Source organism: Dermacentor andersoni, chromosome 5 (assembly GCF_023375885.2).
Source record: "Dermacentor andersoni chromosome 5, qqDerAnde1_hic_scaffold, whole genome shotgun sequence".
NCBI classification, from domain to species: domain Eukaryota; kingdom Metazoa; phylum Arthropoda; class Arachnida; order Ixodida; family Ixodidae; genus Dermacentor; species Dermacentor andersoni.
The window spans coordinates 11345675-11361360 of record NC_092818.1 but is presented as its reverse complement, the minus strand read 5'-3'; the positions used below and the strand labels follow the sequence as shown (position 1 = coordinate 11361360).

Sequence of the window (15686 nt, the reverse complement as noted above, 5' to 3'; positions counted from 1 at the left end):
TCACCCCCCCGTCACAAGTGCGAAGACTGATGCTGCTTTCGGAGACTGGCTTCCAATCTTTGGGTCTGCTTCCTCTTTTCTGTAAAGCAGAAGCTCCGACTTGGCGGAGGAGCATCGAAGTCCGGTGGGGCGGAGATACTCCTCGATCACGTCGATCGCCTCCTGAATGGATTCTTCGACTCTGCCCTCGCAGCCGCCGGAGCACCATAAGGTGATGTCGTCGGCGTATATGGTGTGCTTGACGCCCTCTACGCGTACCAACCTCTCGGAAAGACCAATCATACAGATGTTGAACATGGTCGGTGAGATGACGGCGCCCTGAGGAGTGCCCCGCCCTCCGAGGAGCACATCGTTGGAGCGGAAGTCCCCAATGCGAAGCTTGGCCTTCCTGTCCGTTAGGAAAGAGCTGACGTAGCTATGGAATCTGGAACCGAGACCCAGGTCTGAAATGGTCTTTACGATGAAGCTGTGGACTGCACGACCGTGGGAACAAGCAGACGAAGCGGAAGTACACCTCTTTTGCTTTGGTGCGAAGTAAGACAAAAAAAAAAAAAAAAAACACGCAGACATTCCGTTTGTGTGTTTTGTTATTTCTCTAAACTTCAATTCGTCAATTCAAGCAACAGATCACGCAAATAACAGATGTCGCCTTGAATAATTCTCAAAGTCACGTGTCATCACGAGCGACGTCACTCTGCGAACCCGACTACGTAAGCGTTGGGACGCGACTACGTCACCGTCCGGCTTGGAGCGCGATCGCCACAGGAGAAAGGGAAAACGGCGTTAGGATTGAAATTTCAGACCTTTCCGCGGTGCGTAGAGATGTAATTCTTCGCAAATGCGATCGTTATGCGCATTGTATGCTCTGCGCTTAATTGTCAGCTCAAAATGGCCAGATAACTCAACCTGCAACCTTTCTACCCACGCATATATATATATATATATATATATATATATATATATATATATATATATATATATATATATATATATATATATATATATATAGTACATTTGAGTAAACATTTTGCCTCCAGAACAATTGATCTTTGGAATCTATCACTTAGTAAAGTGCGTTCCCTTCCCCATAAAGATTTTATTTCTGCAGTTGATTCTACTATGCCTTGTTCTGTTACCTAGCGTTTTCGTAACATCCACGTTCATGTTCGTTCTTTGTGAATCCTATATTGTACCCACTCCTGATAGCCCTTGTAGGGCTGCAATATATAAAATAAGTAATGATACGCGTCATCGGTTTAGATATACCTTCTTTTTTTGAAGCCAGAAAATAGAACAAGCTACGACAGGCACCACATAAAATGCAAAATACCTGGCCTGCTGAAGAGCAATCGCTTCATAACATATTTATCAGACCACACAAATTCTATGTTCTCATTTTTGAAACTGACTAAAACAATTCCTCTCGGGAAAGCCAAGTTCAAAGTCTCAGAATTTCCACCAAAGTGGATCGTAAACGCCAGTCGTGTTTTATCATTTCAACTTTCCTTGTGTATTAGAATACAAATTCCTAAATTACACTCACTACAGCGTTCGGTGCAATATGTTTCGTCTTCTGTAAACCCTAAAGAAAAAGAAAACCATAGCGAGCCCTGCTTGTAACTTTGCTGATCTACCACTTACTGCACTTTTTTGGTTGTTTGTTTGCAATTTCGTTTTTGTGGTGCGTATCCCCGCTCACACACGTAAAGTGTTTTTTTTTCTTTTTTTGTACAAATTTGCGTTGTTACAGATGTTGTTCTTTTGCACTTTTGCTCCCGTTGTTCAGTCGTTGCTTGTTGCTGTGACTCCCTCCCGCACTTAGCGCCCCATGCCGAGCATGTTAGGTGCTTTCTAAATGAAAAATAAAAATACCGAAAAATACTGGCTGCGGCCTCAGCTGGCGTTTACAGCCAAGGAGTCACCACATCTGAGTCGCGCGTATATATTGATGGCGGATAAATACAAACAAATCTCATGTTTCGTTCTTTTACCTTTCACATCGGCGCACCTAAATTGCGAATTCGCTCCCGCAGAGGCTCCTCCTCCTCCGCGCGACGCCCCCGACCTGAAGCCGTGGGCCGCCGACGACGACGTTCCGCGCGCACTGACTTGATCGCCGCCGGGACAGCAGCACAGCCGAAGCCGACCGACCATGATTCTCGAAAGGTGAGCCCAGTGTCCGAAACCGCCCTCGCCACCAAGTGCTCGCGCTCGGGTCTGCCGCGACTGCAGCGCGATGTGCAGTACGCGTCGAGGCGCCCGAATAGCGGCCGCGCCCACGCCGTGCACGGCGCCAACAGAGCGGGCTGTCCCGGTGACCGAGTGTGTGTATACCCACCGCGCATCAATTTTGGGGCAACGTGAACGGGAAACTAGTTCGAGGCGATTGCCTGCGAGAGCGAAGATGACTCGGACATTTTTGTAAAGCAAAGCTATCCTTTTTTTGCCTCTGACTATAGTTCTCTGCACATTTAGCATATCAGCTACAGTAGAGCTACTTCATCGTGCGTTGTGCTTCATTAATTTACGAGTTAATATCAGACAGCGCGATAATCAATTATTTCTTCCGCTGGCCGCTGAGATCGAGTGTCAACGCGGCGGTAATTCCCGTACATGTAAATGAGGATATAATAGATCAAAGCTCCGCAATTGGCGTTGTCCTAAGTCAAGGTGGGACAAGACATGCAGGCAGCGCGAAAATAGGCTGGACCCAGCTGGTTTAATTCCGTTGCAGCAGGTAGCCTGAGAAACTCATTACTTCCATCGCCTCGATGAGCTGACATTTAATTGACGTAGTACCGGTTTTAGAAAGAGGTAAAAATGCTAGGAAGAGCTTCCTTTGCTATTTTTTCCTTCATGGCAGCAATATTTTTTTTTAATGAAGTTATGGTGGGTGTACGTTGACATCCCATTGGCGCTGCACCTGTAGCAGAGGTGTACCAAAACAATGGTTAATTTATTCGCAATTCATTTCCGCGCTCCATTACGAGATCACGTATATATAAGGGACGTAAAAACACTTCGCAAGTTATCGACTGGTGAAATGTTAAAGAGAAGTGCACCTGCCGCAAATATAAACCCGCTGAGCGTGTCGTAGGCATTTTACGTCCGCTGCACAGCGTCAACATTTTTCAGCGAGCAGTGAAATAAACCGTGCACTACCGACGGTGCTCGCAGTATATGGGACAGAGAGACGCGACTCCCCATATAAGGCGGCGCGCCTCAAACGTATCGGGTGTTGGAGGAGGGAAGCTCATTTTTTTGGACCGCCGCCGTTCGCTTCGCGTTTACTTAGCGGTATTCGTGGCATTCGACGTGCTGCTCCAACCCGCACGACACCACGGTTCCCTTTTGAGCATTTGCAGGACTAGAACTTTCTATGTACAAATGACCACCCGCTATCCGCCGTACCCTCTTTCATTCGCGGTCACGAATGAAAACAAGAAAACAGGAAGTAAGTCAGTTTCCGGTGACGTCAGATTCGCCATATTGGTTGTGGGGTGTTGCCGTGAGAGGGCTATCGTCGGTAAAGCATCCGCAGGTAAGGAGAATTTTCAGTGTTTATTATCGTTCTTTTGAGACTGATAGCTGTCCAGTTAATTGTTTTTGACAAACTTTGCATGCAGCTGCACTCTCTCAGCGTTTCAGGGGCCATTGACGGCAGAAAATTGAGTTTGTGCGAGCAGTTGACACAGCTGTACGAACTTTTTCTAGGAGTCCGTGTAGTTTGTTTTCGGCTGCTTTCACGGCCTTCGTCGTATTAATGAGCATTTATGCCTCCACCTCTGTGTGGCACGGATTGTGTGAGGGCACCAGGTGGACTAATCGCTCGAATTTCTTTTGCCGATGACACACCGGCACTTCAAGTGCTCGCTCGCTCACACATGGGCGCGCCGTAGGCTTGACCTTTTTCACGGACCTCCTCCTTAAAGGCATTTGTGATATGTTCCGAATGTTCTTGCCCACTGACTGATGCGTGAGCTGGGAGACGCAGAATACACACATATGCTGGCGGTGTCAACGGACTAACTGGGGCGTAAAGGTGCGCCTAAACAGAGGCTCTCCTTGGAACCGTTCCAAAGACGTAACAAGAAAAGGAGCCTTCGGGAGCACTCGCTTCGCATCCTCTTGACGGGGGAGCACACGTGCGACATCATGGTTGAGTGACGAGTATGGGGCACTTCACGGTTCTTAAAAACAAGAGCGCAGGTCACCGTGTCGAAATGCAGCATTCGATCGGTGCCTTTCTTTCCTCCGTGAGCATGAAATTGCGTTTGCTTCCGTTGTGACTGAGTCATTTGGCGGTATTGCAGATAGACGCCGTGACTGCTTTGGTCTGAAGGTTGTTTCGCTGACATGTCACTAGTCTTCTCGGTACTAGTTCGATGGTATGCATGGCATGGGCTACCCTGACTGACTTGTATAAAGCTCGCGTGCACCGAATGGCATTGCTTGTAGTGGCTTGTGGTGACCTCAATATGAGACATGATGAACAGTGAATGACTGGGGTTACAATTGAAGCTACAGCCTCCAGTAATTACCAGCGAAATGCTCATTTTGTGTATCAAATATAGGCACTGTGCATAAGTGCCAACATCTTTCTGCTAATGTAACAACTCCTGGCCTGACTGCAGCAGAGGTGAAGAAATATAAAACAGCCAGAAATATTAGCAGCAAGCTTGGCAGAAAAGCTCGCCTTCTGAACACAGATCATTACAGAAAGATGGACACATACTTTATCAATAATGTTTTACTTACGAGGCGTACATAACACACCTTGCAATGCTTAGTAAATGTGTGGAGTTGTGCACATGGCAAGGATGAAAGACATCAGAGGTGTTGACTGTTATTCAGTGGTTTATTTGGAACATTGCGATATATAAAGCATTAAAATAACAGCAAAGATTGTGTTGTAAATGTAATCGAAAGCAAAAGAATTCACTGTTAGTCTAGAAAGCTTAGGCTCATTAATGAACTGTAATTATTCTTCACATTTTACACTCTACATCTTGGCTGACTGTTGGAGAAGCTACTCATGTGCAGGATAATGCTGTGATTGAGCTATAAGGACAAACCAACATAGGTCAGCTGCAACAATATTGCCACAAAGGAAATCATCATCATCATCAGCCTGGTTACGCCCACTGCAGGGCAAAGGCCTCTCCCATACTCCTCCAACTGCCCCGGTCAAAGGAAATCAACAAAAAGTCAATTTGAACCATCTTACATTTATTATTATTATTATTATAATCATGTGATAAATGGTGATGACCTGATGGCAAGCACATGAATAAAAATATTGGCGGCACATCCTGCCTTTGAGATGATTGGCAACATTAATGTGATTACTGATCTATCTTATGGTAGGTGCGAAATTGGTGATGTCATGGGACAGTTATTCAAGCAGGAGGACGCAGCGAAAGAAAGACGATGAAGGTGCGCCTCAGCTCGTGTGTAGATTTTGCTTGCCTATGGTACATACGCTACTGTAAATACATCTCCTCTCACCTTCCTTGTTACAATATGTTTTATATTATGGTCATATAAAAAGTGGCACATACTCAGTAACATGTAATCTGTGGCCCAAGTTGGTGTTGGAGAGGTTCGTTGAAGAGTGGCACATACCCACGAACCCAAGTTTGTCTGATGGTTGGTTTCGCTCTGTTCCCTCAGCACAGCAGCCCATTGCTCTAGCGAGTTCACCATGGACTACCCACTGACCCACATTGTTGCGAAAGAAGTTAGGTGCAATCATTCATACATACAGACACTGCAAACTGTATGAAGTTCCCAAAGAATGCTAACCACATTAAAACCACAAAAACTCAAGCTGTGGGCTTGTTGAATAAGGTGCTGCCTCCTTCTGATAGATTACATATGCTCCCAAATCTTGTATGATACTAAAGGGCGACTGCAATAAAATTTTACTTTGGCTGATTTGTCAATGAGTACTATATACTACTGAGTGAATTTTGACAAAGCTGTAGGACTGGTAATTGTCCAATTTTCTTATTAGCAGCCTTTGAACAGTACCTTAGCAGACGACGTGTGCAACTGGTGGTTAGTGGATATGACATTAGCATACTCCCACAGAGGTTTTTCAGCGTGCCAAGGCTGCTACACATCTTGAGCCAGGCGTCAGTTCTTGCGAGCAGTAATGACGTTTCTTTTTTTTCATCCAGTTTCGGTATCAAAAATGTCTACTTTTGATAGCTTTTCATAACACATCCACTTGTATTTCAGAGGTAATATTTTGCATGGAGGCTGCTCTAAATCTGTGCTATCTGAAACCAGGCTCTCTACACAAGCCACAATTTTGTTGGTGCCAGTTGCCTGTTAATAATGCATTGAAGGTTAGGGGGCAGGAACGTAGTGGTGTTTTGTCCTATGTTTCACATCCAGGCAGCTTTCTTTTGTCTAAAGCATGTGGGACTTATAAAAGGTCTGAATTCCCCTCTCTGTCACTTTAGAGAGTGTGGGCATCAGTGTACGCTAAATGAAAGTAATGCTGATTGCAAGTGTGTCATTTCTGTATCATTTCTTTCATCATGTCTGCTGTCTTAGCTAATAAATGAACACTGACGGAGATCAATTGAGAACATAGCTTCTGTTTTCAAAGGAATCTGTTTATTTGGCAATGCATCTGCTGCCAGTGCTATTTTTCTTTATTGTCATGTTTATAGTTGTACTACCCGTAGGAAACTAGACCTACACAGCACAATTGGATGGATCTTCACCTTATGCACAAGCATCACTGTGCTTGCTGTGGCTTACAAAGTTTTCCCTGTTCACTGGTACGAATTACTATGACACACATTCCGCACCATACACAAGACCTTCACAGAAGTTTCCACTACTCTCACTGCCTGGGCTATTTAACTACAGAGCATCAGCTTGTTCCCACATTCGACCTACACTACAGGACATATTTTCTGCCCTCCCTATCCAACCACACACCTGGAGAAGATGCATCACTCCCCCTGAATACTTATGACAAACATTGTAGAGTGTTCTAGTACAGCATGTAAGACTTGATCTAGACAACTCCCCCAATGTATAGACTAGTCCTCAAGCAAAATTTTTATTTCTCTCTTTTGGGAACAAATGTGTTTTACATTTGGAAAGCATTGGTCAAATTGACAGTGGGCCTCCTACAGTTTATTTCTCAGCTCTGTCCACTTTCTACTATCATGCCATTCGTTTAGCTTCCCTGATTTGTTGGCATTGAAATCGTCACCATTTCTTTCTTGCATGTAGCTTCAGTAAGATTGTCATGCCAACCCAGTTCGTATCTCTTTGGATCACATGGTCTTCCAGTTGAACCTTGGCTTGAATGTCCCGGAATTTGGAAATACCTCGGATATTCTGTATTCGGGTTGTTTTTCTAGAAATTCAGCTCAGCATCATCACTTCAGCTGCAGGGAAGTTCTCAGTGTTAAAATTCCTCATATGAAATGTTCTGGTTCCTTATAGCATTGAAGGGGGTAAATGGTTTCACAAATTGTGTCTCAAAATTGTGACCAACATTATTGGAAAAACAAGTGACACAGTGTCAAATGTGAGAAGTTAGGCACAAGAAATGTGGTTTAAGTAATTTCATTTATTGACAATGTCAGCTCCAAGTTGGTGGGTGTTGGGGAATAGGTATGTTATGAAAGCTTAAAAATCAGATTACTGTGTGAAAACCTTATCAAATATATTTTTTTCTAAGTCTATGATTGTATCAGTTTGCTGGCGTGCTAGTAACATAGAAAATAGAAATCATACAATAGTGTGGAAACAATTAAGTGTTTCAATGAACTGTGTTGCAGAGAAAGGCCTCCTGTAAAGTTATGTTGGTTTGCAACATACTTTAATTCAACATACAGCAACATACTTTAATTCTAGAGAAGCTAAATTGCTTTGCAATCATTCTGTAAAAGCTTGCTGCACACTGATATTGTCAACAGTTTGCAATATTGTTACAATATGGTACAGTGATTCTTTGCATATGACTGCAGTCTTTGAGTGCAGGAAGTACTGTAACACTGCACTTATCCTCCAGAAGTGTGTTTTCTGAATGATTCTGCAAAAATAATATTCACGTAAAGGAACACCTAACTGGTGCTATTTTGACTGAGGAACTTGGTTGTTCCATCTTGTTCGTATTCCAAAAGGAACAAAGACCAAATATATATCATTTAGCCATACTGGCTTGCTTAGCTATGCGGCTTGTAAGGTTGAAGGGAAAGATGACGCGAGAGGACTGCCTTGAGGAGTCGAGGAAGAAGTGAGAAGTGAGAATAAGCAGTAATGGCGACTGTATGACTAGTTGTTCTTGGTGTTGTTACAAAGTTGGCGCAGTCTGCTTCACAATCCTTTGTTAATTGCCTGATGGACCGCTATGATTTCCCAAGGACAATGTGTGTCAGTGTCATGGCCACCGATATGGATGGTGTCCAGCTGGTGAGCGGTGCATACTGTGTCTATGGTGGAAAGTTGGCCTGTTAGCGTGAACTTTGACTATTTTTTTCCTAAAATGTGCATACTTGCTTTCGGCAACCAAACGGCGATGAGTGCTCTCAAGATAAATAGTGACCACGAACATGAAGTGGCCATTGCACATGTTAATAGGGAGCATTGCGACACGAAAGTGCAGGGAAATGGGCTCACGATGGCAGAATGGCAGAATTCCTACAAAAAAAGGCGACGATGTTTCCAGAACAAAATATATTTTGCAAGGTGTGATTGATTTGCAAGAAAAAAATAGCCAGTGGCAGCAACAGTTGTTAGAACTCATAAGGCAAACAGGCCTCCAATGGTCTCTGACAACACCAGCGGAATTTTTTGAACCAGATGTCTTCAAAGGGTTATTGACGAAGAGTGCTCAGGCTTGGCTTGATTTCTATGAATACGCATGTGACCATAATTGTTGGCAGGATGATGTTGACAAGGTTATGAAGATGCGGTTGTACCTCAGAGGCGTCTCGAGGACTTGGTATGAGATTTGAGTGATCAAAATGGCAGGACATACTTAGACGGACTAGAAGAAAAACATTTCGAAAGTTGGGACAGGGCAATAGCTTTCAAGTACGTTTCTAGCTCATTTCATAACTATTTTTTTTGAAAAGTGGAGGCTATTGCATGTAGAGGATTCTGCACTGTAAGACTCATCTCTCGTGCTCCTCATCATACTGGGACTTCCTAAGTGAAGACAGCATCAAGTTCAGCTTGGGGCACTACAAACACTAGAAGACCTACTACCAATTATGAAGCAATTATATTTTCAGGAGTGACAACATGCGGCGACAGAAGTTAATGCCAGTGAGATATCTCTAAGTACTGGGGTTCTGAGGTGACAGTTTTTGGAAGGCAGGCGGCAAACCTGGTTCACTTGTGGAAGGCTTGTGGAAGGCGTTTCTAAACATCAGAAAAATAAAATATTTAAAATGATGCCTGATGACTTCTCGCCACCTCTACAGGAAACAATTTTCCTCACTGATCGTGCCAAGCTGATATATGTTCCCGGACAAGTCAATGTAAATTATGTGAAAGCACTTGTGGACAGCGGAGCGTCATTTACTGTGGTCAAAAAGAACGAGATCCTAGAGTTAAATATAACCAAAGAGTGTCTGGTCATCATCTGTGGGTATGATGAAAGAAAACAAGTGCATTATGAATGGACAGATGTGCTCACCTAATGTCAGCGCAAGAGCACTTCTGTAAAAGCCTTACTTCCTAGCGGTGTGAACTGCCAGATGCTTTTGTCCCATATGGTAATGCAAGAACTGCGTTTGAACTTCTACTGAGATGGCCAGGTCACAATGCAAGACGATCGCTGGTTGCCTTCCTTCACAGTCCTGGATGAAAGCCCTTGCAAGCCCACTGCTGCAGAAGACGTCACTCGAATGTACCCAGAGCTACTTTGTGTCGGAGGCTACCCAAGAGCAACATCAAGTTTCAAGTCCCTTTCGATCCACAAGATACGACAGTAGTGAAGTGGAAGGCCTACGATATGTCGAGAGACAACAAGCTTTATCTTGTTGTCTCTTATTGTTATATTGTCTCTTGTTGTGACTGTTACTTTTCTTTGTTCTTGTTCATGCTCATCACATATCTTGTTGTGCAATCCCCCATCACTCAATGCTACAATCGGAGCTTGTGATGTACCTTTAAATAAATAAATCAGCAATGACCCCATCGGCGGGGTCATTGCTGTCCAGTTCGTGATGTCAGTAGAGTGTGCGACCATTGGTGGAGGCTCGTGTGCATCCGCCTTAGAGGAGTAAACGCCCCCTTTTTTATAAAGTTGTACCCGACTATAGTCTTGGTTGCAGCCCTCATTTTGCTGCTTATGGCAAATTACCGACGTGGACAGCTGACAAAGAACTTGGAATTGAAGACAACATGTGCCTGTTTGAGCGCCGTAATAGCAACAAGGAGCTTATTAGATATTGAAAAGCGATGAAGCTGCAGTTATACCAGCGCCACCAAGGATACCAAGTTGATGTTTCGCTGAACGATGTTGTGGAACGACCCTGCAGCAATACAAGAACACTTGGCCCTTTCAAAGTCATGGAAACATTGACACAGCAGGATCTGCTGAAAGGGCATCTCACCATGCCACATAGCGAATTTTGGTTATATGCTGGAAGTTGTGTGTTCTCTAGGGAGCGTTCTGCCGCAAAAATTTTCCAAATCAGTTCAATAATAGCCGAGATAAAAATATTTCAGTTCCGCAAACCCATGTTTTCAGGCGGCGAGTGCCCCTGCCATGAGAGACACTCTCTTCACTTGCCCCGTCTAGCCTCCGCAAGTGAAATTCCTTCCCTGCATTCTCCCATACCAGAGCTCCAGAAACGCATGTCACATACGTCACGGGCCGCGCCTTCATTTTCTTTCTCCTCACTTTTTTGTGGCATGGCGCACTTCTGCTGCCAGCGTTGTGCGCAAGCTATCTTGTTTTAGCAGCGTATGATTTCGCACGCTGTGCATGAGGACACCTTACTAGCAGTATAAGTCAGTGCTACATGAATACTGAGGCAGAAACAGTGGATGACAGAGCATGATCGAGTGCTGGGACATGGTAGAAAATTTCAGTGTCTGTGCGTGCGACTGCACGACATGGGAACAAGCAGACGAAACGGTAGTATATCTCTTGCTGCAGTGCGATATAAAAGAGAAACATGCAGACATTCTGTTTGTGTGTTTTATTATTTATCTAAACTTTAATTCGTCTATTCAAGCAACAGATTGCATATATATAGTCTATATATTGCCACGGGTTGCCGTGAATAAGCCAGTTGAAAGTGGCCGCCTTTGTCATTTTTGTGTTCTCTTCCGCTGTCCCTGTCTTCATTTGCGGTCAATATGATATGCAGATTACACAAATAACAGATGTTGCCTTGAATGATTCTCGAGGCCACGTGTCACTACGAGTGATGTCACAGAACAAACGTGTACGTAGGCACACTAGCATGTGTACATCACCCTTCGGCTTGGAGCACGGCAGCTGCGAGGAGAAGGGCAAACAGCGTTCGGTTTGAAATTTCAGATCATTCCATGACGCATAGCGAAGTAATATTTAGCAGACACGATCGTTAGTGCGCATTGTATGCTCTGCGCTTGTCAGTTCAATATGGCCAGACCTGGTGAGGGGCCCTTTAAGACTATTGGGTACCTCAATAACGGACAGCTAGAATTCACACCAGAATTATGTCTTCTGCTTATATTTTGCTTTGTTCAGTTTACATTGTTGACAAGAGCTAATGTGATCACTCATATATTTCTTCATGCCGGGCCATGTAAATCTTCTCATTTTGTTACAGTATGTTTGCAAGAAGCCGTCATGCCCTCCTGACTCTCGACTGTCGTAATATAGGTTAAGAGCTTTTGTTTTCAGTGTATCCAATACTTGAAACTTTACATCTAAATACATCATCTGTTTTGTGCCTTCCCACATTTTAAGTGAGTTGACGCTTTCCTCGTTCCTACAGTTCCTAACAATGGGAAGTTGAGAAATTGCATTAGCATCTGACAACTCTTGTCCGCTCCTATATGCCACCTCAAAATCAAACTGTTGAATTTCACTGATCCAGTGACCGACCTGCCCTTTTGGTTGAGAACCATTCAGCAAATGAGTAAGCACCTGATGGTGAGTGAACAGTTAGAATTTCGTGCCTTCTAGGTACGATCAGAAATACCTAATCACTAGCACAACAGCCAATGCCTCCTTTTCAGTTGTGCTGTACTTTTGTTCAAATTTTGTGAAAGTATAAGAGTAATATCCAACCACTTGACTTCCTCTACCACTTGTGCCTCTTCGCTGGTACAGTACACCACCTGCGCCGTAGTTCAATGCATCCGTCGTAAGTTCAAATGGTACAGTCAAGTCCAGTATTGTGGGGACTGGGTCTGATGATATGACTAATACCAAATTTCTGTACGCCTTCTCACATTCCTCAGTCCAAATGAAATCTGAGTTTTTACAGAGTAGATTGTTCAACGGTTTAGCTCGTGCTGCAAAATCCTTTATGTAATTTCTAAAATGTCCTGCGAGGCCAAGAAAAACTCTGACTGCGTGTACATTGTCTGGCTTTTTAATCTCTCGTACATGTTCCACGGACTCCTCTTTCGTGCTCTTTGTGAATCCGTCCAAAATGTGACCGAGAAATGTAATTTTGTGTTTAAAAAATTCACTTTTCTCTTAAAATTCAATTTAAGTTTGGCATCGCTTAATGCCATAAAAACAGATGTCAAGGGTTCAGTGTGTGATGTTTCATTCTTGGAGTAGATTATGATGTCATCTACACACACTTTACCGAATAATCCAAGAAATGGCTTGAGAACACTATCATATTTTGGAAACATGCTGCTCTGTTTTTTCATCCAAAAGGCAAATGATTGTATTCGTATACGTTAAATGGAGTGGCAAAGGCCGTGCACACTTTATATTCTTCTTCAAACAGAATCTGCCAAAATCCTTTGCAAATCCTCTACACGGGAAAATATTTTGCAGCCTCCAGTTTCTTCAGTTATCTCATCGATCCTTAGCATTGGAAAAGGAAAAATGTCCATTGGGCTATTCAAGATCCAGTCAGCAGTGCACAGTTGCAGAGATCCATCTTCTCTCGGAGCCAGAGCAATAATAGGCGAGGTGAACGTGGATGCCGATGGCTGTATTATTCTAGCATTTAATATATTTTGGATCTCATTTTTCAAACAGTTTCTTTTTTCTGCCGGACATACTGTAAGGCTTTTTTCTGACTGGCGTAATATCTCTTAGTTTAAAGGGAACAGTAGATTTTGTTGTGGCCGGTGCATCGTTGCTTAAACAGACAGTTCAGGGAATTTTTAACAAACACCTTTTTCGCACTTAACAAGGTAGTCCGCAATGTTCAAGGACGTGCACATCTCTTGTGCCATAGTTACTTCATCATTCTAATAAAAATTTATCTTCAGTGTTTTCATATCTGGTCTTGAAAGTAAGAATTTATAGTGGCATCCGTTCACAAAAGGGCGTCGATATTAGCCTTCCGGCCTTGATAAGGGCTTTTGCTCATTCATGATATGTTTGTTTCGTCCAATCAAAACTCTGTACCTGCACCGGTGTTCCTCAAATTATTTCATAACTTTTCACAAGAGCCTCATTTATTACAGATACAGATGCACCACTGTCAACCAATGCATTAACGTTGTAACCATTGATATTGAGTTTAATATCGACAAGGCTAAGGGCAGTTAGAAAAACAGTCCCAATTTTTGTCGTCAGGTAGGACTGGACACCCTTATTTATTAGGTTTTTGGTGGCACTTCCTCTGAATGATAGGCAACTGGTTCTGCATCATTGCTGGTAGTAAACATTAAGTTGACTCGATTTCTGCCATGAGGATTTTCGAGCTTGCAACACCTACATGGCGCCATTTCAAAAGTCTGATCTGTCTGACACAAATGTTGTGGTTTATAAACGGTACAGATGTTTCTGCAACATCCGAACAGTTCCTCAATAGTTTTAGGTGACTTTACTTGCACCTGCTTCTGAAGTTCCTTGGGTAAACCATGAATAATCATTGGCACTGCTGCGTACTTCGGTAGTTCGGTGTCTGCCATATGAAAAAGCCACCTTTTCTCGTAAAAATATTCTAGGGGCTTTCCAGAGTGATATTTGTAAAAAATAGCTTGGTCGCACCTTTCAACTGGGTTTTCGTCAAAAGCTGCCAGAAAGCTCATTCTCCACTGTTTCTATGTATCTGTCATATGTCCAGCGTAATGGATGTCATAGCACTTTTTAGCAAGCCCGCTGAGAAACTGACGCATGTTCCTGTTGCGATTGCACGGTTTGTCCTAGGAGTTCTTCTCACATGCTTGTTCGTAGAACTGGATCCAAGTCTCTGGGCTTGAGCTCTCTCCATCAGGAAGGTCGGGCTTTACCGTCTGCTTGTTTTGTCATTGGTGGGCTCATAACAGCCAGAAGATTTTCCGTGAGTTACTGCTGTCAGTCCGTGTGTTGCTGCTGTAGGCAAAGAATTTATAGCAGGCACGAGTCCATGGAAGAGTCGGTCTTGCTTGGTGAAGTTCTTGTCAGCTGCACCAGCAGCATCATGATGTGTTCTTGAAATTTGGGTTGCTTCATTCTTATCTTTACTGATGCTTGAACATCAATCTCATGCAGCGTCTTCCCAGCCTTTTGAGCGACGAACTCACGAAGCTTGGGAGCCGTGATGCTTTCGGGTAAATCATAGTTAACGTCTTCGTCCACTTCACACTTTAAAAAATACGACTGATGGTGTGCGTCTGTGGCTATACTCAGCGTTATCCACATAATAGAGGCTTCTGTACTGTCATAGACTGCACCAATGTATACCCGGTATCCTTGGTAAGCTAGATATTATGAACTAGAACGTGTCATAACATCTAACACATATATTAGTGGCTTTTTCATGCTTAAACAAAAAGGCACAATGATTATCTTACAAATTTCCAAAATTTTTTAATGCAATTTCTGGGGGCTATGTATGTAGTATGTGTGCATGTATGTACATATGTATGTACCTATGTATGTATGAATCTATATATCTATGTTTGTATCTGTGTATGTTTGCTTGCATCTAACCACTTTCCTGCCTAACTGGGTCATCGGGTAGTTCGTGGTCGAATCAATAGCGCGGCAGGCTGCTGTGCTGAGGTAACAGGGTTCGAAACCAACCATTGGACCAACTTGGGTCACTGAATATGTGCCAATGTGTACATATGGGCCACTCTTCAACGAACCTGCTTTATGTCGACATGGGTCACTGTAGATGTGGGATTTAGTAATTACTACTGTTCAAAAAAACTCTTTGACGCTTACTTTGAGCATTTGGTATGTGCCGCTCTGTCTGTGCCACTCTTCAGTGAACATCTTCGATGCTAACTTGGGTAACTAGGTATGTGCCACTGGGAACGTGCCGCTCTACAATGACGAGAAGGATTTTTAAAATTTCTCTGAGAGCTGCGCAGAATTGAACCCACGTTCCTCAAGGATAGCAACCTGATACTCTGGCAGGCTGCACAACTAGTGCACTGGGTATGTGCCGCTTTTCAATGAATGTCTTTCCGGCCAACACTTTAGTGAGCTGCACCATGAATGCACTGTGTATGTGCTGCTCTTAAATGAACATCTTGCCAACTTGGGTATCTGAATAAGTGCCACTGGGTGTGCGGCAAGC

General features: G+C 43.6%; 1 protein-coding gene across 3 annotated transcripts in view; it reads left to right on the top strand.

The window, feature by feature from the left end:
• Window positions 1–2137: 2137 nt before the first annotated feature.
• rhea (Talin_middle and talin-RS domain-containing protein rhea) overlaps window positions 2138–15686 on the top strand; it is a 391086-nt gene continuing 377537 nt past the window's right edge. For 2 of the 3 annotated variants that reach the window (XM_050177552.2, XM_050177554.2), the window contains exon 1: window positions 2138–2166. In XM_050177552.2, coding sequence (XP_050033509.1) covers window positions 2153–2166 — 14 coding nt within the window. In that variant the 5' untranslated portion in view covers window positions 2138–2152. Of the gene's footprint in view, window positions 2167–3457; window positions 3542–15686 lie in introns of those variants that run through there. The other variant, XM_050177553.2, reaches the window with a different exon arrangement.